Raw genomic sequence first — 27,305 nt, forward strand, 5'->3', positions numbered from 1 at the left:
TGAGATACTGAAAGAACCAGAGCAATCAATTGATCAATAAACATTTGTTAAGCACCTACTATATTCCAGGTACTTTGCTAAGTGCAGGGGATTCAAAAGGAAGCAAAAGATGGTACCTACTCTCAAGGAGTTTAAAATCTAATGAAGTCAAAAGAAAAAAAAAATCGGAGCCTTTACTACACATGTGAGGCTCATTCCACTCCTTCCTTACATATGTAAAGCAAGCTATATGCAAGATAAATAAGAAATCAGTAACAGAGAAAAGGCATTATAATTAAGAGGTGATGGAAAAGGCTTCCAGTAAAAGATTTTTGCATAGTAACATTTAAAGACTAATTCTAATATTAAACTTATTTGGAATAATAGGCAAATAAGGAATCCTATCAAATTCCATCTATGAACCAAAAATGATATTGATACCTAAATCAGGAAAAGTAAAAATAGAGAAATATATATCAATTTTATTAATGAATATGAATGCAAGAATCCTAAATAAAATACTAACTAAAAGTTAATATATAACTAGATGGATGTAAATCTATCTGGTCCTAGTGTTTTTTCTGTAGCTCATTGTAATGTGTTCAATTTCTTTTCTAAAATAGCTCTATTTAGGGGCAGCTAGGTGGTGCAGTGGATAGATAACTAGCCCTGAAGTCAGGAGAACCCGAGTTCAAATGTGACCTCAGACACTTAACACTTCCTAGCTGTGTGACCTTGGGCAAGTCACTTAACCCCAACTGTCTCAGCAAAAAACCAAACCAAACCAAAACAACAACAAAACAAACATAAAATAGCTCTATTTGGGTATTCCATTTTCTCTAGACAGTTTGTATTGTTGTAAATATTCTTTCATTTCACTTAAGTTGTTATTAGTATATAATTGGCCAAAATAACTGCTTATAATTGCTTTGATTTAATCTTCATTAGTGGTATATTAATCCTTTTCAATTTTGATACTAGTAATTTGACTTTCTTCTCTCTTTTAAAAAATCATCAATCAATGGTTTATCTATTTTATTGATTTTTTAAAAAACAAACTCCTACTTTTATTTATTAATTCAATGATTTTCCTACACTTGATTTTGTTCATTTCATTTTTGATTTTTAGGATTTCCAGTTTAATGTTTAATTGAGGGTTTTTAATTTGTTCTTTTAATAGTTTTTTTTTTAATTGCATATCCAGTTCATTGGTCAGTTCTTTTTCTTTTTCACTGACAGAAGCACTTAGATATAAATTTCCCTTTGATTACTGCTTTTGCTGTATCCCATAGGTTTTGGCATGTTGTTTCTTTATTGTCATTTTCTTTAATGAAATTAATAATTGTTAGTATTATTTGTTTTTTAGTTGATATATTTTTAAAATTTTTTTAAAATTTATTTTTGTAAGACTTTGTGTTTCAATTTTTTTTGTTCCCTCCTTTATTTCCCCCCTTCTGAAGACAGCAAATAATCTGATATAGGTTAAATATTTGCAATTCTTTTAAACATATTTCCATATTTGTCATGTTGTGAAAGAAAAATCAGACCAAAAGGAAAAAAAAACATGAGATAAAAAGAAACAAACAAAATACTATGCTTCAATCCATATTCAGTCTCCATAGTTCTCTCTCTGAATGCAGATAACATTTTTCATCGCAAGTAGATTGGAATTGCCTTAAATCACCACATTGAGAGAAGCCAAGTCCAGCCCAGGTGATTATTACATAATCTTGTTACTGTGTGCAATATTCTCTTAATTCATATATTCTTTAATGTTGTGTCACGGGAGCCACCTGACAGTGGCTGCTGGAGATCCAACTCAGAATGGATCTCCTCTTGTGAGAGGATGATACAAGGAGACTGAGAGGCAGTTGTTCTCTGACCTCTCTCACTGAGAGGTTGTTGTGTTGTCTGATCTCTCTCCTCTTCCCTCTGCCTCCAATTAATCTCATTCCCAGTCTGCAACACCTGAGTCAGCAAAGGCTGCCCTGTAACTCCTTCAGATGTTATGAGTCACAACTATGGAGACTCTTGGAGAATTGACCTGTCCCATAACACTTTAAAATCAGGTTGCTTAGACTACAATTAGTTTTTTCTTCTCTGTTTCCAGGGTTCCTTATTAAATATATATATATATATATATATATATATATATATATATATATATATATACATATACATATATATATATATATTATTGCATAGTGGTTTATAAAGGAAGTGTTTATGCTTTTAGCTATAAATTTTTTGGGTTTTACTATATGGCCAGTCTTTGTAAAGGTACCATGTACCACTGGGAAGATGTATTCCTTTTTTATTTCCATTCAATTCTTTCTCTATTATATTTAGTTAATCTAATATTCTATTCACTTCCTTAACTTCTTTCTTATTTATTTTTTAATTAGGTTTGTCTAGTTCTGAGAGAAGATTAAAATTCCCCCCTATTATAGTACTACTATCTATTTCCACCTTAATTCACCTTTTCTTTTAAAAATTTAGATGCTACGGTATTTGATATACATAAGTTTGGTGCTGATATTGCATCATCATCTATGGTACCTTTTATCATAATGGGATTTCCCTGTTTATCTCTTTAAATTAAATCTATTTTAGCTTTGACTTTGAGATCATGATTGCTATTCTTGCTTTTTTTCCTTTTTCTTCTTCTTCTTTTTTTTTTTTTTTTTGCATTACCTGAAGCCTGGTATATACTCTAGATCTTTATTTTAACTCTGTGTATCTCTCATTTTAAAATGTATTTCTTGTAACCAGCATATTGTCAGATTATGATTTTTAATCCATTTTGTAATCCATTTCTGGTTTATGGGCAAATTCATCCCATTCACAACGCTGTAATTAATAGTTGTAGTAATGTATCAAGATTCTTTTTTTGATTGTAGTTTTTAGGTAGTCCAATAATTATTATGTTTTCTTTTGATCTATTCTCCAAATCAGTTGTTTTTCTTCTGAGATGTTTCACATTTTCTTCTATTTTTTTCATTCTTTTAATTTTATTATTTTTTAGTATCTTATATCATTTGTTTTCCTTTACCCAATTCTAGTTGTTAACTTCCTTAAGATTCTGGAACTTTTTTTCTGGCTGATTAACTATCTTTTCATAATCTTCTTGATTTCCTTGAATTGTTCTTATTTTTTCCTATTTTTTAAATCAATATCTTTTATTTGATTTTTAAAAAGTCCTTTTAAGCTACTGCAAGAATTATTTTGGGGCACATGACCATTTAACATCATCTCTTTGGGGTAGGATGCGCTTTTAAAATTTCAGTATCCTTCCCTAAAAATGAACACATTCTTTTCTAGGTGTCTACCTGGGTTCTTTCTTATTTGTTTACTCATTTTAATTTTAATTTATTTTTATTTTTAGCACTTGTTATCTCTAGTCTCTCTAGTCCCAGGCTGCAGGGGATAGTGCTGCTGGCCTCAGGTCCTTCTGACTTTTTTTCTAAACTTTTTCTGGGGTCCAAACAAAGCACTCCTTTCCTCCTCCTAACCACAACTAGGGCTCCCAACCATATTATGCTGGAAATGTTCTTGTTTCCTGAGGGCCCTCCAGTGACTGTAACCTTCGGTTCTCCCCTCTGGCCTGGAGCAGAAACCAGGAACAGGAGGCCCTGGCCAATAATGTCCCTGCCCCGCTGCTTCTACTCTCGCCAGGTGTGTGCTGGGTTCTTCTTGCTGTTAGGACAATCTGGGACCATGGCCTGGGAGCACAGCTGGACAGCGGAGGATTCTTCAGCCTTTTCCAGCTCAGCTCCTGCCCTTTGTGAGGGGAGAATCCTGTGGCTGCCTCCCAGCCCAGGTGCCCCCGGCTGCTGTTCCAACAGAGAGCCTGCAGGTGTTTGCATTTCACCTGGGCCAAATCTTAGTCCCCGGGTCTTTCCTCAGATCTCTCCAGGTATTCCTGGAGAGCTCGTTTATTTTTGCTGCTCTGCGTTCATTCTGGCTGCTACTGTCTGTTTGTAGAAGGAATCTGGAGAGCTGGAACTTTCTGACCTCTGCCAACTTTCCACGATCCCCCAAGTGCCCTAGACCTAACTCATATCTCCTAATGAACTACGAACCAATGAAATCGTATTCATCAGAAGAGAGGGCAGCAGAAGATGCTCTAGAGTTGGCCAGAATCTCTGGAGATCCTGAAGTGTTTGGGATTGCTGGGGTAATGTCGCTGAGTCTTAGTAAACACGAATAGGTTTATTGTGCTATTGTAGTACCATGCTGCAAATTAACTGGATCCATCAATCATAAGGGGTGGTTAGTTTCCTTTCCAGTGATACTGCCTTTGCTCAAAATATCTCTGACTTAATTTATAGGCCAAATTAGATTCATTTAAAAATTAGCATCACCCAGCTTGCTAATTCATTTTATCAGGTTTGAATAATTTGTGGCCATTTAAAAATTCAAATTCACCTTTTAAGGACTCTCCCTTAAAGTCCTTACTTACTCTAGAATTTCAGCCATGAGAGCCCCATTGGAATAAGTGTACAAACATTCCTGGGATCTCGGGGATAATTGTACTTTAATGTATAAGTTTTGACATCTTTGGTTAAAAACAAGTGCGATTACCTAAAGTTGATATGTAAGAAATGTCCATTTAATTCACTAGCATTCTGTAGTTGTGTCACTAACTATATTTCTCCAATCTACTACTCTATGGATTTGTGATATGGTTCCAAATATCCAGTTGAAGAAATAGGGTCAACTGACCACCTTAGCTCTACAGAGCAAAAAGCAGGCTTACTGATCTCTTCTGGAGTAATAATCTATCTTCTGGCCCAGTGCCCACCTTCTCCCACCTGTCAAGACATCATCTCTAACCCGTCACCCAATGGACACTCTGACTAAACTAACCCACCCCTTATGATCGATGGTATCACCGGGGCAGCCAAGTGGCCCAGTGGATGGAGCCTGAATGAGATGTCATGAAAACCTGTATTCAAGTCCAAGCCTAGATACTGTGTGACTGGGCAGGTCTCAACCTCTATCTGTTTCAGATTTCCCATCTGTAAAATGGCATAATAATGGCAGCTAAACTGAGGACAATAATATTACCTACCTCTCATAGCTGTTATAAGGATAAAATGAAATAATATTTATAAAGTGCTTGACAACTCTCATGGTGCTTTGTAAATGATATCATTCTTTTTCATCATTATCTATGCCTTTATCTGCCCCTCTCCCCAGATATCAGTGTCTTGCAAAGAAACAAAAAAGAATTCAGATAGTTAATTGGCTATTTTCTTTACCTAGTATCTATTGTTCTCCTTGTAATTTTTTTTACAATCTTGTGTCACATAAACACAATTTAAGGGACATATAAATAATACTGAGGCTTATTTTTTTGGGGAAAATCTTCCCTTCAAGGTTTTGTAAATATTATCTCCCATTGCCTTTTAAGTTTCAATTTATCCTTATTCTGAAAAAAAGAACAAAGTAGAGAAACATAATATAGATATAAGACATATAGTAATTTCCTAACCTGACACTGTTGATATCAGATTCATGTGTTTCAAATGACTGGATGCATTGGCCAGAACGCATGTCCCAAACCATGGCCTTTTTGTCACATCCCTAGAAATAAAAAAAGTTGTTCTGAGTTAAATGCCTAAGAGGATGATGGGGGTAAGGGAAGGGAATAAAAAAGAAAAGCAGATATGATGATCAGAAGATGAATGTTCAAGGACAAGCTTGATCAATTCTTATTCTCACGATCCTAGACACATCTTCTCTGAATCTCAATTCTCTTATTTGTTGAGTGAACATAATAATTGTGGCACTTTCCACTTTACAAGGCTATTGTGGGGGAAAATACTTAGTAAATTTTAATGTATAATAGAACTATGGAATGTGATTTAACACCACTTTAGATAAAACGACTTAAATATTTCATATTTCTTCAGTAAAATAAACCAATATTCTGGCCTAGTAGATAGAGAATTAGTCTGGATGCTAGGAAAACCTGGGTTTCGGACTTGCTTCTGCTTTATATTGGCTGTGTGAATCTAGTTGAGTGGCTTAAAATTTCAATGATCTAGGCAAATCTCTAAGACTTAAATTGCAGAGAAGATGCTAATTTGAATTGGTAGGGGGAGTCCTCATACTAATGAAATCATAGGTCCAGTCCCTTTCCTTTATAAAACAAATATTTTTTTCTGCACAAATTTAATCTTCAATTTAATTTTCAAATAAATAAGCTTTTGAGGGCAAAGAATATGTCTGATTTCTAAAAAGAAAAGACTACCTGAACTAGAACCAGCTTATGGCTGGGAGGTATGAGATAGAAGTGGTGTTTGGATTATTCTATTAGTGGCTTTAATTCTATTTTCCCTTTTCAAAATAGGTAGAAACCATTTTAGAGAATCCTTTCTACCTACTTCTCCTCTTCTTTGAATCTTTCCCTCCCCTTGCCTCTCTCCTTCCCACAGCCAAAAAGGAAAAGACAAACAGGGATCCAAGAATTGCTCGTCCCAACTTTCTCCCCCATTTCTAGTTATAAAGTTCTGGTATCTCTTATCACCTAGAAGGGTTCAAAAAGGGGCCCAGTGACACCATATATTATTTATTGTATGAAGACCAGCCAATTTAAGTTCAGTGAAACTCATAACTTTTATAGGAGATGAATGTAAACATAACTTGTCCCTAATTGTTGTTCTTAGTTGCCTAACAGACTCATCTTCTGCAAGTGCAATAAATATGTTATTTCATTTTTTTCCTCCCTTTTTCAATTACTTTATTCTATAGTTGAGGAGTATGAGGTCCAAAGAAGTTGTCTTCAAATAGTCGGTGACTGAATAGCGCTTAGAATCAGGTTCTCTCATTTCCAAATTCCCCCTTTCTCTTACTATACCATATTGTCTCTTCAAGTTCCCTTTCTACCACTACACTCCCTTTGTGTCTGTTATACTATGACCCTTGATGAACCCTCCAGTTGCTTGGTGTTCTCAAAGGCTTTGGGTGCTGTTGTATCACATGGCTCAATCATGTACTCTTTGTTCTTTTAATCCTCAGAAAGGGGATGTTGATCTTCTGTTACTCATTGATGCTCTGTTGCAACTAGCTTTTTATTTAAGGAAAAAAAATAGCTACTAAGAAAAAAATCCACTAAGATTTTTGCTTTGATTCATAGGATGTATCTTAATTATGGAACTTTTCCAGAAGATCTGTATGGTCCTTTGAAAATCTATGAAAGAAGGGATTGCAGAGAATGGACCTACACCCATAGCCTTTTTACTAGATGTTGTTTACTAAAATAGTAGAAAACAGTGTTTGGTAACAAAATACTGTAATAACATGAGAAGAAGGGTCTGGTAACCTTATTCTCAGACTATTTGTTGTCCTTTTGCTTCAGCTCTTTCAGTTTTTCTCTAATCTAACTCAGGTGAAGAGTCCCTTATCCAGATAACAAAACTCTAGTCAGTCAGGTCTTCCCATATGAAAAACGTTCCCGTGGTCCTTCATTTAATGTTCACATTTCCTGGAGACAGGTAGACATCTCCTTTAAAAGCCTTACCCCAGACACAAAGGTGTTTCCTGTTTCTGAAGGGGCCAGATCCAGGCAGAGAACATCAGCTCCATGTCCATGAAAGCTCTGTAGAAGCTGCCCACTCTCCACATCCCACAGGGCACAGGTCCCATCCCCGCTAGCAGTCAAGATCTGCCCAGTGAGAAAAGGACAAAAATGCTGCTGTTACAACTCAGGTCAAATTGTCATTAGTGATAAATGAACTATTTGAGGTGCTCACAAGAAAAGTCGGTTCCCCTTAAAAACAGTATTTACAGAGAAAAACAAAGAATTCATAGGTAGGCACTCGGGTTCAAATCTCAGTTTGGATATTACTCATGGGACATGGTGTGAGTCAAATCGCCTCTTTGGACTTTTAGTATTTCATTTGTAAAAGGAGGGGGTTGGACTCCATGGTCTAAAATGATCCCCAAACCCTGCTCATTCCAGACAATTTGTTGCCTCAGTCCTATCTGGAGGCTACCATCTCCTTTGACTTCCTGAACTAGAACCAGAACTACATGGCTCTTTCTGGCTCCCAACTTCACAGGAGCAGCTTGAGCTGCAGCCCCAAACGCTCCATACCCACAAAGGACTCTGCCTCTGTCTGCACTCCTGACAGACAGAGTGGAGCTTGACCGCTTTTCCCCCAGGTGGCTGGGAAACAGGAGCTAGGTTACCTGTGAGGACTGGTAAAAGAAGTGGGATCCACTACCTTGGAGAGCGTTTGCTACGGCTACCGTCAGAGTCCATCTCAATTTGATCTCGAATGACACCGGTTATGCACTAAATAGAATAGAACTCTCCATAAGCTCGCAGCAGTGTAAACAACTGGAGACTCCTGAGCATAGACATCATACTGTCTGTGGTTGGGAAACAAGTCAATGCAATGACAAACATCCCACTGTCAAGAGGAAGAGGAAAGAATATAGAAGCGCTGGGACTTATCACTGGTGACTTTTAGCCTTTGCCCGATGTGCCATGGAATGGACCCTAAGTTGGAAGAGCCTTCACAGGACGTCTCATTTTAACATCCCAACGCTGCCTAAATCTCCCCCTACTGCCCATAAGCCTTTCTACAAGAATCTCAAGAACATTCAAAATTCACTAGAGAAATGATCAAAGTGGTTTTAAGTTGGAGTCAGGAAGACTTGGTTCAAATTCCACTGGACATTGATTAGCTGGATGACCATAAGCAACTCACTTAAGGACTATACTATTTCATCTATAAAATGGGGATAACAATATCTGTACTACCTTGTCTCAAGGAGTTATTATGAGGCAATTGAGATGCTATATAGAGAGCACTTTGAAAACTCTGAAATGATTTATCAATTATTATTATATCTATGAGTATCATTTACCTCTAACTTTTCAAAAGTTAAATTTTACTTTGAAATGAGTTTTCCATGTGCAGTTTTCACATCACAGTATACCACACATACATATATACACATTCATAGTCAGCGTATTAAGGGATTTCATTCTTCCTTTTTATAAGGAGAGAGATATTGTTCCCTTCCTTTCTTCTTCTGCTCATTCCATTACCAGAATACTAGATATAATAGTAAATACTAGAAATACTAGAATACTAGTAAATGCAACATGAAAAGGGCACAAAGAAGAGAAACTACTGTTAGCAGCTGCTCTGGGACCCATGAGAGCTTACCAAGATCAGCCAGGTATCATTCAACAATTCATTAGGTTTGGCAGTTTGAAAAAATAGAAGTAAAAGTTTTCCAAGTCACACATGGCCATATTTTCAAGCCTTGGGCTGGCTCCAGAGCCTCAAAACTACTCCAAAAAAAGTTAGGTCTGGATTCAATTCCACATGACTCACTCTAGTCTAGACTTGCTCCCAGCATTCTATAAACTTCAAAATATCATGGGACTGATGAAAGAAATAGAAACTTAATTAAATTGCTAAAATTTAATTCTATTTTCAGTTTTGGCATGAATATTTTGTTCTATGCTTTATTTTTTCACATCTAATTTAGATTGATAGATTTATATCTGGCAGGGACTTTGGGGACTATTTTACAGATGAGGAAACTGAGTCCTTGAGAGTTTGATATATTCTCATTGATTCAATGTTGTGAAATTTAATTTTTCATAGAAACATCAGCAATACTCTGCACATACATAGTAGCTACTTAATATGTGTATATTTATATGAAATATGAGTATATAAAGCTGCTAATGCATAAAACTGCACTATGACTTTTGGAATACTCTTTATAAGGAAAACAAAATGTAGAGTGGTTAAGTAACTTTCCAAAGTCACAGTGTAATCTATATTAGGATGTGAACCTGGATGGTTTGATTCTAAATTTAGTGTTATTTCCAGTTTTACCATACTGCCTATATTTATTTAAATACTTATTTCCTAATTTTGTTCCCAAATATGTGGAAAATTGAGTGATTTCCATAAAATTAAAATTTCTTGGACTATTCAGTAAGCCATTTAAAAAAATCACCCAATACAATGTGTTCTGTTTTCCTTTGGAAATGTCTTCTTCATTATAACCATAGTAATGGACAAGTGAGCACTTGGAGTTTTTGGTTATAGGTAAATTTTCAAAGCAGAATTCTTGTGCTCAGGTTTTATGATTCCTTTTATCCCAATCCCGGTCTTTTCACAGATTTAGACTCAATATAACAAAAAAAGACTTTGTAACAATTAGAAATATCTTTAAGTGGAACAAAACAGTCTTGAGAGCTTTAGTGATCTCTCATTGGAAGTCTTTAAGCAAAGGCTTCATGAATGCTCATTAGGGTGTAGCAGGTGGATTTCTTGGTTAGGTACCAGTCAGATTAGAGAAACTTTAAGGACACTCTCTACTCTGAAATTTTGTAAGTTTCTATAGAAATTTACTGAACTGAATCCAAGTCAGAAGTTTATCCAATGAGTCAGCATCCCTTCCCTCCCAAAGGGTATTTAGTAGTCATATATCACCTTACTCTCCTTACTTCTCCCCCACTATTGTTGCCAGCTGTAGTGCCAACTCCTCTAAATATGTTATAGCTAACCTGGCTAAAATCCAACAATAACTCACACTTCGACAGGCTCAGCTAGGCAGGGGTAAAACTACTCTCCTCAGTTCCCACACGGGCTAACCAGTAAACATTTTGGCTGAGAGAGCAGTCAACTCCATTACAATCTTCGGATCGTGGTCAGTATTGGTTGGTTGTTGGATAAATATGTATCCTGGTAGAAGGGGAAATGAATCTGCACTAAGCAAGGACAGAGGAAATCATGTGGATTCTTAATTTTAAGCACTGCTCTTTTCTTTCATCCATAAACATTGGAACCCACAGTGGATATTATAGATAGGATATTTTCCATCAGAAAGAGGAGGTACATTTTATTTTGCTTTATTTGGGTCACTGATTTTATCAATGAAAGAAGTTTCTGGAGAAGTAACAATAAATATAGATCATCACTTTTCTGCAATTTATAATCACTGAATTGATTGGAGCAATGAGTGTGTTTAAGTGATTTGCTCAAGGCTACACAGAAAGTATGTGTCAGAGATGAGACTCGAACCCATTCTGCCTGGCTCTCCGTGGGTTTTCTATCTACTTAAATAGGCTGTTTCTTATGCCAAGTGATGAGAAAAATTATAAAAATTATCTCTGATATAAATCAGAACCAGTAAAATGATTTAAAACTCAACTAAACAATTTTATATTTTCAGTATTTTTAATTTTTGCCTTCTTTTGAATATACAGGTATATAAAGGAAGGTGTAATTTAATAGAGATTATTTTGAGTATTTTAAATGTTTTTATCTCAGGGTTCCTTTGAGCCTGTGATACTGACCCCCTTGACTGTGCCTCAGATACAATTTTCCACCTTTCTGCCTTTTCATCCATTCCTAAAATGGTCTCCTTTCTTTACCTCCTGCTTTTCCTTAGTTCCTTCAAGAACCAGTTAACATCTTATCTTCTGCAAGAAACCTCTGCAGTTCTCCTTAGTCTGGATGATTTCCCTCTGAGCTTACCGCCGACTTCTCGTATATCTATATCTAAATATATATCTGTCTGTCCTTGTTTGGACATAGTTGTCTGCAGGTTAAATTGTGAGCTCCCTAACTCACAGATCAGACCGTTTTATGCATTTCTTTGTATTCCCAGGGCTCAGCTAGCTACATACAGGGTATGTAGTAAGCACCTGGCAAATGCTTGTAAATTTGGGTTGAATATGGCACTGCAAACATATGCCACGTACTTATGTGTGATTTTCCCACTTTTTCCTCACTAGCGAAACACATTGATTTGACAATAGATACTACTGGAAAAAGTCCTACTCTGTTGCTTCTCTGTAGTGAGGAGACCCTCCATTTTCTGGGATCATCCAGATGGGGCTGTTACTCTGGCCCATTCTCTGTCAATTGGGAAGGGCCTAGAGGAGAGACAGGCCTGTGGATATATGTCCTCTAAGGAGCAGTCTGAAGCTGAAGAAACTTATAACCAAATAAGGGATGAATTTGAGGTGGGGAAAGGTCACAGCAACTATTTGTCTTTGAGGGGGGTTAAATTTTTAAAACACTTTTTAAAATTCAATTTTCTTTCATTTTCAGTTCCAAATTCTCTCCTTTCTTGCTCTTCCCTTTCCCCTAGTTACTGAAAAGAAAACAAAGCCCATTACCAATATGTATAGTCATGTGAACCAAATTTTCACATTAGTCATATCTAAAGAAAGAAAAACAGAAGAGAACAAGTTTCAACTGCATTCTGAGTTCATCTGCTCTCTATCTGGAGGTGGATAGTTTTGTTTCATCACGAGTCCTTTGGAACTGGGTACAGAAACTCTTAAAAACCATACCAGGCATGGAAGGGTAATAATATATATAGTTTGAAAGAGTACCCAGTTTAGTGAATTCATTGATTCTTGAAGTAATGGAGACAAAGGAGAAGAACAGACATTCCTTTTTTTAAAAAAAGAAGGTTCTTAACTTTTCTTTCTGTTATGGAACTCTTTGGCACAGTCTGATGAACCCCAAGGATTGCCTTTTAGAATCATGTTTTAAATGCAAAAAACCAAAATATATAGTATTACAAAGAATACTAATAATAGAAATACAATAATCAAAATTTAAAGGCAAAAACAAAGTTCACAGCCTTTAGGGTCTGTGAATTTCTGCTCCAGGAGAAAACTTTGTCAGAACACACAGAATCCTAAAAGAAATAAAAAACAAAAAGGAAAAGGACTTATATGTACAAAAACATATATAGTGGCTCTTTTCTAGGGGCAAAGAATTGGAAATTGAGGGGATGCTCATTACTTGGGGGATGGCTGAATAAACTGTGCTATGTAATATTATGCTTTAGGAAATGATGAGCAGGATGCTTTAAGAAAAACCTGGAAAGATTTCCATGAGCTGTATGAGCCAAAATGCACTATGTACAAAGTAACAGCAATGCCATAAGATGATGAGCTGTGAATGACATAACTATCCTTTTTTTTAAATAGCTTTTTATTTTCAAAATATATACAAAGATAGTTTTCAATACTTATCCTTGCAAAACCTTGTATTCCAAATTTTTCTCCCTCCCCTTCCCATCTCCTCCCTTAGACAGCAAGTATTGCAGTATATGTTAAACATGTGCAATTCTTCTATACATATTTCCACAATTATCATGCTGCACAAGAAAACTCAGCTCAAAAAGGGAAAAAATGAGAAAGGAAAACAAAAAGCAAGCTAACAACAACAAAAAAGGTGAAAATACTATGTTTTGATCCACATTCAATCCCCATGATTCTCCTTCTGGATGCAGATGGCTCTCTCTCTGTCACAAGTCTTTTGGAACTGGCCTGAACCACCTCATTGTTGAAAAGAACCAATGACATAACTATTCTCAACAATACAATGATCCATCACAACTCTGAAGGACTTATGATGAAAAATGCTATCTGCCACCAGAGAAAAAAAATGATGGTGTCTGAATATAGACTGAAACTACACTGTTGCTGGTTTTTTTTTTTTTTTAACTTTATTTTTCTTGAGGACTGGGGCTGTTTTCTTTTGCAACATGACTATCATGGAAATGTTTTGCATGACTATACATATATAATCTATATTAATTACATTCTCAATGGAGAGTGGGAAGGAAGGGAGAGAATCTGGAACTCAAAGTTTTAAAAACGAATGTTAAAAACTGTTTTTACATGTAACTGGGGGAAAATGAAATACTAAAGAAAAAAAAGAACACATGGAAGAACCAGAATTTAAGCTGGAAGGGATCTCAGCAGCCATCTAGTTCAGCCCGAACATGAAAGGAAGCCCAACAACTTTGCCATCGAGTGTAGACCATCTGTATAGTCAACTTCTCTACATCTCCTGCTGTCCTGCATGAATGATGCTTACAAGATTAAGCAATGGCAAATCTATGACAGTTGGGGGATTATTTACCTGCATGTCCGAGTTGGTAAAGCTGCAGGCTGAAAGGTAGTTGGTATGCATTGCCACAGACTTCTTTTTAGCAGCCATATTTTCATTTTTGTCAAAGGTCAGTGGATACACAGAACATTTATTATCCAAGCCACTAATATAGAAAACAAAGAAATTTCAAACAGTGATATCACATAGGAGAGAAGGGGGTGAAGGATGGGGAAGTTTAAATGAGTCTTTGAAATCCTTTTTATTCATTTGGATGCTTGGAGTATCATGTATTCAGACACAGAAATGATAGCAAAAGTAATATATACATTGCAGGTATGGAAAATAAAAATTGATTTTAGTGGTTGATTCTTGTAGAATATGAAGCAATGCATTTGAGCACTGTATACATGTAAAAAAAGATCCACAGGATATTTTCTGCTCTTAACATTATAACAGTATTTTATGCAAATTAGTACTAGTTCAATATTTTATTTGGAATTTTGTCCTTAAGATTATAAAATATTTTGGTGTCTGCTGGAGTATACCGAATGACCACAGGATATATCACAATCATAATCATCCTGTCAGTATAATGACAAACGTACTGTAGCCCCTTGAAGAAAATCCAGAACTAATCTATCCACCCTGGAGTCCTCCAACTTGGGAACTAGACCTTATTTTGGACAATTATTGAAGACCCTACTCTTTACTCTAGTACTCCCTACACACACACACACACACACACACACACACACACACACACACACCCATGTCCCTTTTAATTAGGACAAAAATGAAGCCTAGAAGAAATCAAGGTATAAACCAGTTGGGGTGGGGAAAGGACTAGGGGCATAGTTTATTGGCTTGTTTTGGGGGTATCTAGTTCAGGAGGCCTATATCTAGAGTTTGTGAACTTTAAAAATATATCTTGATAATTTTATTTCAATCTAATTGATTTCCTTCATAATTGTATATTTTGTTTTAGGCATTTAAAAACATCATTCTGAGGAAGTATCCATAGGTTTTATCAGACTTTGCCAAAGAGGCTCATGACACAAAAATGGTTAAGAATCTCTGACCTGGAACGTTCTAACTATGGGAAATATCACATTGAAAAAGCATGTGACATAGTACTCTGCAGTTTTTAAAAATTCTCAAAACCTGAAAATTATATGATCAATACATTTACATTTACCCAGAGTGAATAGTTATTAATGATAATGCATATATGAGGTACTGTATCAATTATACTAAAAGATTAGCTGTAGTAGAATCAATTTTTGATGATTTAGAGAATAACATCAGTGAATAAACTTGCCTCCCGATGCTCAACAATTATTTTTACTACTAGCACTCTGGAAACCCCTAACCTGTGGGAATTTGGGACAGTCTATCAATGTCTGGATGACTTGATAATATAGCCCTCCATTAAAAATACTGTCTAGTTGTTATTTAGTGTATATCTGTGAATATATACTGAAACTAATTTTATGAATTTCTGCAATAGTTCATTAAACTTTTTGAGATAATTGAATACACTGAGCTAACACAATCAAATTGGTAATCATTAATTTAGGTTTTTTTATTAGAAGCTCAAAGTAGTTGGAACTGTTCTTTATAGCAGAAGATTTAGTGAGGGAGAGGTTGAATCTTTTTTTTACTTTTAAGGAAAATTTATCTTTGCTTTAAATTTTTGACATCCCTGTTTATAAGCAGAACTGTGGTGGATGTAATGGGTAGAAAACCATCTTTATAGGGGAAAAGACCTAGGTGTCTCTGACCCATACTCATTGTGGGATCATGGGTAAGTTGTTTAATTTCTTGGTGACTCCTAAGTCTGTAAGTTAAAGCCTGTAAATTACTCATCTATATTGGTAGAGAGAGTTATTAATTAAACAGTTAATTCTCATTCATAATAGCCTAGTGAAGTAGGAAGGGCAGGCAGATGGAGAAACTGAAGTTCAAAGAAATTCAACAGCTTGCCCAGTTAGCAGAGTCAGATCTAGAACCTGAACTCTCCTGAATAAAAATATTTGTCTTGTATTATGTACACTGAACAAGCAAGATCTGGCTCCATAACATTCTAGAATTGTTGCATTAATGTCTGTTTATAGGAATAATACCGAAAGAGGACCGATGAGGAATGCTACAGTTGGGGAAGAATATGAAGAAGTTGGAAACTTTCATTCGAGAATACTCAAGTAGATGTACTACAAAGATGTAAACTACAAGCTATCAAGACTTCCTTATTCCATGTGATTCTGATCCATATCCTCCCTTATGTTTGCCTCTCAAGTGTAGCAAGTGTTCACTTACGCTGGAGATAGTCTTCCCTTTTTTTCTAACATGAAACTACTAGTGGGGCACTCCACTTAATCCTGTTATTCCTTGCCCTGAGCCCGTGAGCAATCGATCTTCTTTGTCTATCATACATTTCCTTGATGAATTTTTTTTATTCCTTTTCTTTGAATTTCCTCATTGATTCTCTATTGGGGAAACTTGGGATATGGTAGCTTGCTCACATACATCATGTGCCTTTCCATGCCCTGTGAGATATCTATTTTAATGTTTTATTTGTTGTACTTAATGTCTTGTTGCCAAATGTCACAGCATAGAATGTTGGTATAAAAAAATTAATCTGTTTCCATGGGAAATATAGGGTTATTACAGGAAATTTGCAATTTACTGATGGCAATCCAGCTGACTCCGGCTGTTCAATTCTAAGTACAATGTGTGATCCATCTATATTGTCTCAGATATAAATACTAATGGAAAGATTCTACAATTAGCCTATTGTCAAATGTAGTTCATCATCCGGGCAGTAGTAATATTTATCCACTTGGTATTTCTTATATGAGACATTGGATATAAAGAATATAAATAAGATTTGTTAACAAGGTGACAACTGTGTATGTAATGCTTTACATACACCATCTCATTTTGTTTGATCTGGTATCTGACATATAGATAATTATACTTGTATTTTTTATATGGATAATTATACCAAGATCTTTTGAATGTTATAGATCTCTTTTAGAAAGTTTTTCAATTTTATGGAGCTTGATAGAACCAGTACAGAATCTTCTGAAAACAGGAGCATCTAGAATCCCTCATCCTCTACAATAAAATCTTCTTCCGCTGGGCTTTGTGCTGTATCTTTTGTATCATAGTACAAATACTTTTGAAGAAAATATTCCCCATTTAATGCTTTAAAATTAGAGGATCATTGAATAGGGTTATTTCTGTTGCTTCACATTGGGAAGGTTTTGATGCATGGATGGGAGATATCTTGGAGCAAAAGAGCCTTTAAGGCAATGTCTTGCTCTGTTGACTCAACTGCTTTTTCATGATCAACCATAAGCACAATGCAATTTTATATATTTTCAATGACTTTCAGTCAGATAAGAAGGGTTTGGTACATGTTTGATGCTGTGGTTATGGTTTACACAGCCAGTGAGTGGATTCAATGATATACCCAGACCATGTAAGCATCAGAAAACCAGACTCATAAATAAATATTGAAAGTATTGAAGCTATTTAGTTTGCAGAGATGGTTAAGTAAGAGACATAGTCAACTGACGGCATGAGTTTAATAATTTCTAACTTACTTTAACCTGGGGCTACTATTTAACTTTGTCTAGAGATTCTTATAAAATCTTAGCAACCAAGTGTTTTTCTTCCCCACTGAAATAGAAAAAAACATAACAAGGTGGTGGTTGTAGAGATTTCTGCTCAGTTGTGAGCTAGAAAAGATAATCCTTAAGTTTCTATCCTCTCGAAGTCATCTCCGTTTGTAGGAAGAAGGATTCTGGTTAAAGATTATAGCTTACAAAGAATAACTTTTCTATTTGTGAGTTTTAAACAGTGAGATAAACAATGATGTAGGTTCTCAAAAAAGACTTGGAATCTCCTTTCCCAGAAAGCTCTCAGAATATACGAGATATTCATCTCCCCCGGCTTAAGAGAACTCTGTAGTTCTTTCCAGCTCTGTGATTTTATGAAGACAGTATTGTGATGATTCTGAATATTTTAATGTACACCCAAAAGTTAGACTACAAAAGACAAGGCTGAGTAATTCCCAGACCACCATGTCCTTAGACGTTATTTTCCAGGACGATGATTCTTTTCTGCTTTTCTAATTCTCCTGGTGCTGCTTGGTAGTCCAGAGCTCTGAGCACCGACTTTAAAGGGTCAGGAAAACCTGAATTCAAATCAGGTCTCAGGCACTTACTAGCTGTGGCCTGGGCAAGTCGCTTTACCTTTGCCTCAGTTTCCTCATCTGTAAAATGAGAATAATAACACTGCCTAGGACGCAATGTTTGCAAAGTGCTTCGCACAGTGCCTGACACATAGTAGGTATTTTAATAAATGCTCCCTTCCTTTCTTCTTCCACTACTGAAGTTGAGGTTACCTTCTCCTAGACACTGAACAGCCTTTTCAGCTACATGGAACAGGAACCCTTTTCTCTCGACTCCAGAACTGAACCACATTTTCCCTTTTTGATTTATCAGCCTCTCCGAAGCATTACATTTCTCTGGGCAGGAGTCAGAGTGAGCCTCAGATTGGTTTTTCTTGCAAAGTGGAAACTCTTCTACTTCTGAAAAAACCATACAACAAGCGAGGGCTGTTCTCTTCCTGGTTCCTCTCCCTTCATCCCAGCCCCAGCTCTTGTCCTCCTGCTCTCAGATTTCCTGCCTTGACTTCCTTGTTTCTAGCTATTCATTACCAAGAGAAGTGGCTTTTTAGCTGGCAGAGCTCTGAGTTAGCAGGGAGCACGCTGCCCTGGTCACCGACAGCTGACTGTGCACAAAGGCTCCCGGGATCCCCTGCAAGGAGCCCAGCCGAGGCTCGCTTCTCTCCAGTCTTTTCATCACAAGCAGCTGGATCAACCTGAGGGAAGTGCCAGACTCTCCCTCCAGAATATAAAAAACATGTCCACGAGTCAAGGGCAGCCTCAGTAACCACTTCTTGAACTTGAGCTCTTAAAAGGAAATAAGGGGCAAGAAGTCTGACAGTTACTACCTCTCTCCTTCCCTCTGAGAGGTAACTACTAACCAGTCATGTCCGCCTTCTGAGCAGGTGGCTCATGCTCTGAATATTTATCCTTTGCCAAGGGCAAGGCAGGCCCTTCTTTGCTCTTCCCATATAGTCTATCGACTACCATTATTCTTGATAAAATAAGTGTGTGGTATGTCTGCCTCTCCCAGCAGGCTGTTTATGCTTTTTAAGGGATTAACTGCTCTCCCACTGCCCTTTATTTAAGCAGATGACTCAATCACCCACTGAGTAAGTTTTTCCAGGTTTTTTTTTTTTTTTTTAATGTGAACAGTATTTCTCTTATATTCTTTGGGAGTCTGGAAATTATACATATATTCATGGGAATGAGAGACTATAGAAATAAGGCCACTAAGAAAAGGGTAGAGAGTTTCTGGAAGAACTCTTTAAATTTCTAGTTTGGGGGAAGAAAGGGGTTGCTTATGTTTCAAATTCACATTCTTTAATGAGAATGTAGGACATTCACCTGGGAGGGGGGGGTAGGTAGTTCAGTGGATATAGTGCTGTACCTGGAGTTGACAAGACCTGAGTTCAAATGCTGCCTCAGATTCTTATTAGCTGTATGATCCTGGGCAAGAAACGAAACTTTTCTCAGCCTCATTATCCTCATCAACCCTTCCCAGGGTTGTTGCAAGGATAAAATGAAATAATTTTTGCAAATCTTCAAGCTCCACACAAAAGTTAGCTAGCTCATATGAATGCAGAGATAACATAATAGAGTCAAAAAGTCTTGGGTTCAAGTTCTATCTTCCACTCATATTGGTCATGGGACTTTGTGTAAACCACTTAATGTTTCAGTCTTTCAGATACCCAAGACACCAGATTGCAGGAAATGTATTGATTCGAATTAATAGCGTGAGCTTCCTCACTATATGAATTCCTTATACTAATGAATTCATACCCTTAGTTGAAAAATATGGAAGAGGAAGGTCAGATTTTACTCCTTAAAAAATTATTGGGAAGCAAATAATGTTAACACTTTAAAAAAATTCTTCCTTTCTTCCTTCCTTCCTTTTCTTTTCTTTCTTGTGATTGGGGTTGAGTGACTTGCTCAGCGTCACACAGCTAGGAAGTGTTAAGTGTCTGAGACCAGATTTGAGCTCAGGTCCTCCTGACTTCAGGGCTGGTGCTCTGTCCACTGTCCCATCTAGTGGCTATGACACTCATTTTAATGGCATATTTTTTGCAGTAGACATGAAGAGTGAATTTCTTGCCAAAAGAAAATGAAATGAATGTGACAGAAAGCTGGAGATGTTCTACCTACCCACAAGCAATGGCACATCCTGATGGAGCATAGGCACATGCCATCACCCAGGTACAGGGCATAGTCACTGCATGTTCCTGAAACAAACACAAAATCAGAGAAATGGTTTTTGACAAAATTATTTGCAAATTTAATCTGAAGCTGATTCAGACCAGTTTCAATAGGCTGTGATGGAGAGAGCCATCTGCACCCAGAGAAAGATCTGTGGGGACTAAGTGTGGATCACAACATAGTATTTTCACTTTTTTTTGTCATTGTTTGCTTGCATTTTGTTTTCTTTCTCATTTTTCCCTTTTGATCTGATTTTTCTTGTGCAACAAGATAATTGTGAAAATAGTATAAAAGAATTGTATTAGTTTAACATATATTGAATTACTTGCTGTCTAGTGGAGGGGGTGGGGGAAAGGAAGGGGAAAATTTGTAACAAGATTTTACAAGGGTAAATGTTGAAAATGATGCATATGTTTTGAAAATAAAAAGCTTTAATAATAAACAAATCAAAATTTTAAAATTTAATCTAAAGCAAATCATGATTTCCAATAAGTTTATACAATCATTTCAAAGATATATTTCCCATGGAAAAATAATTGGCTATAAAAAATAAATTTCTTGTTCCCAAATGTTCCAATTCATTAAGAGGCTATAAAAAATTTGAGACAGCCAGTGTCAATTGCAAGACCTATATGCTTTATAAGTGGTTAAAATATGGAATAATGTGGGATAGAGTCAGAGACTTCCTGAACATGAATTTTCTGATATCTCAAAAACTTGACATTCAGTCACACTAAATAAAGCAGATTTATATTCTCTCTCCAATTTGAAAACTCAACTCCTCATACAATAGGAATCACTGATTTTTTTTTTAATTCTCCAATACAAAAGATATATTGATTTTTGAAAGCATTTAGACACTAAAAATATTGAAAGTGTTTGATTTGGATGATTTTTCAAATTTTTTACATTAGAATCTATATTTAATAGATACAAAACATTACAAAGAATTTATGAAAGACAATCAGTATAAAAGATGTCATAAAATAAACTGTATGAGCAAAAATGATGGTCTTGTCCCATAATGATAGATTGGGATACCTGATGGACAATTTATATGTTTCATTGGTTTCTTTATGTTGTCCAGAAGAAGGACCTCATGATCCCATGTGGACTTTTTGTGATGAACTTAGGGTAAGACATTCATGAGATGTTGTATAAGTTAGGCAGTCATGGATGGTTTATGGTCTGCATGGAAGTCAAGCCAGGGTTGACCTCTATATCTAACTTGAATTCCAATTCCACTTCCAGTTTCTTTTATACTATGCTAAATCCATCCTTCCCACAAACATAATCCCATATTAACATATTCACTTGTAAAAATGTATAATTCTCATTATCTCTTTCCTAGTTTTAGAAGGGGATACTAGTTTTATGTTCACAATTGTATATCAGTAGTATCAACATACAATCATTTGCTACCCACTGGATACTGGGACTATATTTGATGCTATTTGTGAAGACTTTGGAAAAATGTCTTACCTTATTAGTTGTGAATGAGTCCCATACTATCACCTTCCCATCCTAGATAAAAAAAAACAGATCTCAATATTATTTTCAAATTTTTAACAAAAATTAGCCTAAAAATTTTAGCTAAAATTTGTATCTGCAAGGGCTAAATAAAGGAAAAAACTTGATATAATAATCTGGATGTTTCAGGCCCATAAATCTACTTTCAGAAGGGAAAGGATGAAAAAATTATGGTATATAAAGATAACGGAATATTCTCACATATAAAGAATGAGGAAAATGAAGAATTCTGAGAAATCTAGGAAGATGTGTTACTGATGAGAAGTGAAGTAAATATAACCAGGGAACAACATACACTATGACTATAATATTGCAGATAGAGATAACACTTAAAAGATAATAGAATTCAGATAAAATATAAGGCCAATGTTGCTTCCAGCTGACTGAACTTAAAGTTCACTTCTTTCTTGGTAAGAAGTAGTAAAACTGGTACCAATGAAAAGTTCATTGTGCTGCCAATTGTAACTGATACATCTAACTTTTTTTTCCTTTATTAAAAAAATGCTAGATTCTGGGGGAATGGAAGAAAAAGGTATCAGGATATAACTAATGTATCTAAAAAAAAACTCGTCAATTTAGGAAGAAAATGGAATACTACTCTTAAAAAAACAATGTGAAACCTTTATCTAGCACTTACTTCTGTTGGCGACTTATAAAAAGTTTTAATAAAACTTTTAAACATAAGTATTATCAACTAAACTGTCTTGTTAACTATTTATGTTCGCATTAATTTATTTCAATATATAAAGTATCATAATTTTTCAGTCACTCCTTCTGAGTACCCATATCAAGATTCTTTGTCCTTTCATTCCCTTTCTCTTTTTCTCTTACATAATTGTAATTTAGTGTGTTTTCCATTCTAGTTTCACTTTTTTTTCTCATAATGCATTATTTTATAAAGGTTTTTTCAGATTTCTTTGTATTTTGTATACCTTTCAGTTTTAGTGACATCATACTGTTTTATTAAATTAATATAAAATTTATTTGATCACTGCCTACAGTTGAAGCTGTAGATTGCTTTCTGTCTTATGTAACTACATATAATGCTTCTATGAAAACTTAAATCAGATACGAATTTTTTTCTTGCTTTTGAAAACACTTTTAGGTCCTTTTGTCATTTGTTTTCTACTGTAAGAGCCTGAGCATTGAGACTTTTTCCCAGAAATCTAGTTGATTCTTTTGGCCTTTGGTAAAGGAATTGTGGAATTGTCTAAGTTCAAGTCATAACTGATAGTGTTTTCACAGCATAGTATTCTTCTTCTAATATTTTAGATTCCCTTTCAAAGCAATGATTTGTGATATCCCTCAGACCAGTTGGAGATTCTATACTGAAAGGCCATGTAGGAACTAATTCCCCAGTCATTTCCAAAAATGCATTTCAGACTGAGCAGTGCAATGGATAATACTTCAATATTTAATGACTCATCACTATCTCTATTGATATACAGATATGAGGTATGAGGAGAAAATAAAATGATTGATTTTTAACAAAAATACCAGAAATGATATATCTAAATAGTATTCCCTTCAAAGTAGTCACTCTGGGAAGCAATATATTTCTTAATCTGATAATATTTTCATTGTTCAAAATGCCTACATACTTCTTTTCTGGGAATGGCCTTCTCAGTCCTTAGCACATTGGAATATCCTTGACAATGGTCCATTTTCATCCTTTTGGGTTATATATGTTTTTTTCTCTAAAAATAAGCCAAACATCTTGAGGAACCATTACTGATGAGGAGAATGGGAATGGGAGAGCATATTGAGTTGCTGGGAGTTTTTTTTTTTTTTTTTGTGGGGGGGATGAGAATGCTATGATTCAGAACCACAAAAGATCTTATAAATAATTTAGTTCAATTTCCCCATTTCACAGATTAGAAAATCCAAAGCAAAGAGAGGCAATATAATCTGTCCAAGGTTACACAGGCAGTCAAACTTGTGCTGGGATTACAATTCAGCTTTTCTGATGTCAAAGTTGGTCCCTTTCCTACTACCTCATTCTATTTTCTTGGGATACTGAAGAAATTAGTAATTTTTAAACCCATAGAAACCATGAAACTGCTGCTGTTTTTTTGGTAAACAAACAATACTCTATAAATTCAGAAAGGAAGAAATTATTTTACTCAAAAATCACATCCAGATAACTCTCAACTAAATTTTCACTTCTAAGTATGCAAGGTTTATAGGATTTAGAAAATAAATTGACTATTGATTTATCTTCTGCGAGACTGATATGGTTGAATGAAAGTTATAAGGATTGGGAAAGAATTTGAAAAAAACACATTTTTCTTTTTTCTTTTTTAAGTACATGCACCAGAAGCCGTTGCTAATGAACTCCGTTTTGAGACCAATTGCATTTTACCTGAGAAGAGCTCACGATCCTCCTTTTGTCCTTACACCAGTCCATGCAGAGGACTTTGTTCCCATGGCCTTTGAGTGTTCGTCTTGTCTTCATCACAAACTGACCCAGGGCCTCCACTCGTTCAGCTACCTGATGCACTAAAAAGATGGAGTTAAAAAAAGTTGTGTCACATTCACTATAGAAAATTATGGCACACTGAATAATTTATAAAGAATCACAACTTATACTAGCATCTGATTCGTTGCTAAATCTTGGTCATTTCTATGTCACACTTCACAATATCACTTGCACACATTCCTTTCTCTCCACTCACACAATCACAATCCTGGTTCAGGCTCTTATCACTTCTCAACTGGTCTGTTTCAATAGTCTTTAAATAGGTTTCCCTGCTGCAAATCTCTCTTCATAATCTATTTTCCACTCAGCTCCCAAAGTGATTTTCCTAAAGTGTACATCTGATAATGTCATTGTATTCTCCCCTACTCAGGGAGCTCCAGGAGATCTATAGGAAACTTTTCCTCCCTAGATGCTAATGTCGTTCCCTTTTATATTATCTTCTATCTTCTTATTCTTCTTTTTCTTGCATATACCTAATTATTTATGTGTTGTCCTTCCATTTTAGAGTGTGAGGTCTTTGAGAGCAGGGACTATTTCTGTCTTGCCTTATACCACCAGTTCTTAGGTGGGTCTCTGGCACAAAATAAGCATAAATAAATGCTTATTGATTGATTGACTGGTTTGTGCAATCTGAGTAAAACTCCATAAAACACAAGAAAGATATCCTCATATCAAGTTAAGTCAAAATCATTTATTTAGGGGGTAAGGACCAGACATCTGTTCCTAGGATTATTGAAGGATGAGGAAGGAAGAAGAGTCTCCTGGGACTTAGAGGGCTGGGAGAACCAAGATGGGGCAGGGAGGAGCTCTCTTGGGTCATAGCTATGGGGGAGGGGGGGTAGGAAGGAAAATGCATCTACTAGCTCTTTAACTAACTATTTTCACTAACTAGATGATAAGCCCACTTGTTTCTACATTCAGAAGGAGTACTAGCAGAGTCACCATCCTGTAAGTTTTGATGCTTTCCTGAGTTTTTGGCTATGAGTTAATGACATGGACATTTAGGAAAATTAGTCACATAAAGCTATAATTTTAAAAAATAGTTTGGGCCCTTATCAATGTTGTTCCCATGTAACACTATATCTTAAAAAATAGGGTTGGGATCTTTTAAAAAATCTTACATTCTAAAGCCACCTTTTGCATGAAGCTTTCCTGATCCTCTCAGCTTTCTTTTGCCCTTTCTCTTCCTAAACTATTTTGCATTTATCTTGTACATATCCTGCATGTACTTATATATTTACACACCATCTCTCCTGACAGAAAGTAAACTCTTTGAAGGGAGGGATTGTTTTGTTTTTGTCCTGTTCCTAATTCAGTGCCTGGCATATAGTAGTTGATTAATTAATGCTCCCTGATTGGGAAAGCTAGGTGTCTCAGTAGATAGAGTGCCAAGCTTGGAGTCAGGAAAACTCATTTTCTGGAATACAAATCTGGCCTCTGACACTTACTAGCTGTGTGAACCTAAGCAAGTTACTTAATCTTTTCTGCCTCAGTTTTATTATCTGTAAAATTAGCTGGAGAATGAAATGGCAAACTACTCCAGTATCTTCAAAGAAAACCAAAAATGAGTTCACAAATAATCAGATATGGTTGAAATGATTCAACAACACAACAACAAATGATTAATTAGTCTATATAGAACTGTATATCTTCCAAATTGCTTTCACACATATTCTTATTTTGAGTTTCATAATCATCCTGCAAGCCCACAGAGTAGGTATTATGCCACTCTACTGAAGAAACTTGTTAGGATTCTTACAAGGTCCTAAGTCAGTAGAAGTGATAGAGACAATGATTATTTAGCATGGTATATAATCTTATTTTACATAGAGGGGGGAGAGTGAAAAGGACTGAACTCTTACCTTCAGACTCTTAAGGGTACTAGCTATTAAATTCTGTGCCTTAATTATAAAATGCAAAATTATTATTATTGTTGCTGCTGCTATGTGCTAGGCACTAGTAGGTACCCAAAGATAAATAAAATAGAACCTGTCCTCAAAGACCTTACAATTTAATAGGAAGGTGGTCTAGTGGATAGAACACTAGGAGTCAAAAGAACTGTGTTTAGAACCAACCTCAGATACTTAACTTAACTTAGGTTTTTGATTTTTAGTAAATCATTTAACCTGTCTGCCCCAATTTCTTCAATTGTAAAATGAAGATAATAATAGCATGTTCCTTTCGGTATTGTGAGGAGATCATGAGATAATATTTGAAAAGTGGTTAGGATGCTACCTGAAATACAGAGGGCCATTAATTAAGTAACATCATTTAATGCTTATTTCCTTCTTTTTTTTTCTTTTTCTTTTGGAGGGGAGAGGAGCATCAGGGTTAAGTGATTTTCTCAGATCAGAAAATTAGGAAATATCTGAGGCTACATTTGAACTCAGGTCCCTCGCTGCCTTTTTATTTCCTTTTTTCCCAATTGGAAAGTAAGACTGAATTTGGTGTAGGAAACTTTGTACCAATGGAGATTAAAATTTGCTCTGAGACTTACAATGCTAGATAACTGTCTATGAATACTGTAAGGTTGTGACTTTCCCAGGGTCACAAAGCCAGAATATGTCAAAAGTAGGGCATAACCACACATCCAGTAAGTATCTAAGGCCAATTTGAACTTGGTTTTCCTGACTTCAGCTCTCTATGCCAAACTTCTTTTTCCTATTTGTGTAAGATATACAGAAGTAATTATAATACAAGTTAGAAAGTTTCCTACATAAAAGAAGTCAAAATAGCATGACCCAAGAAACTGGGTGAGGAAGGAATAATTTTTAGCTGAAAAGATTAGAGAAAGCTTCACAGAGAAGGTAGAAACAGAGCTGAACTTGGAGAGAAGGATGTCAGTGGGTAGAGTTCAGGGATGGAGAAGGATTGCAGCAGGAAGGAGTATAGATGGACAAGAAGGTCAAGGACAAGTTCTTGGGGAACACCCACACTTAGAGAATGGGAAGACCAAAATCCTCCCAAAAATGACAGAAAGATTGTCTTTCCTATTTAAGAAAGATAGGAGTAAAACCTATATATCAATATAGAATTCTTCTGA

At 35.8% G+C, this 27,305-nt stretch overlaps 1 protein-coding gene across 1 annotated transcript in view; it reads right to left on the reverse strand.

Moving 5' to 3' along the window:
* The window catches only part of GNB5 (G protein subunit beta 5), a 50,195-nt gene that overhangs the window by 9,966 nt on the left and 12,924 nt on the right, over positions 1-27,305 (reverse strand). The window contains exons 2-7 of the mRNA XM_051980668.1: positions 24,146-24,282; positions 21,736-21,777; positions 20,203-20,279; positions 13,914-14,046; positions 7,508-7,651; positions 5,477-5,568 (exon numbers count right to left, since the gene is read on the reverse strand). Coding sequence (XP_051836628.1) covers positions 5,477-5,568; positions 7,508-7,651; positions 13,914-14,046; positions 20,203-20,279; positions 21,736-21,777; positions 24,146-24,282 — 625 coding nt within the window. The remainder of the gene's footprint in view (positions 1-5,476; positions 5,569-7,507; positions 7,652-13,913; positions 14,047-20,202; positions 20,280-21,735; positions 21,778-24,145; positions 24,283-27,305) is intronic.

The sequence above is a fragment of the Antechinus flavipes genome, chromosome 2 (assembly GCF_016432865.1).
Source record: "Antechinus flavipes isolate AdamAnt ecotype Samford, QLD, Australia chromosome 2, AdamAnt_v2, whole genome shotgun sequence".
Taxonomy (NCBI): Eukaryota; Metazoa; Chordata; class Mammalia; order Dasyuromorphia; family Dasyuridae; genus Antechinus; species Antechinus flavipes.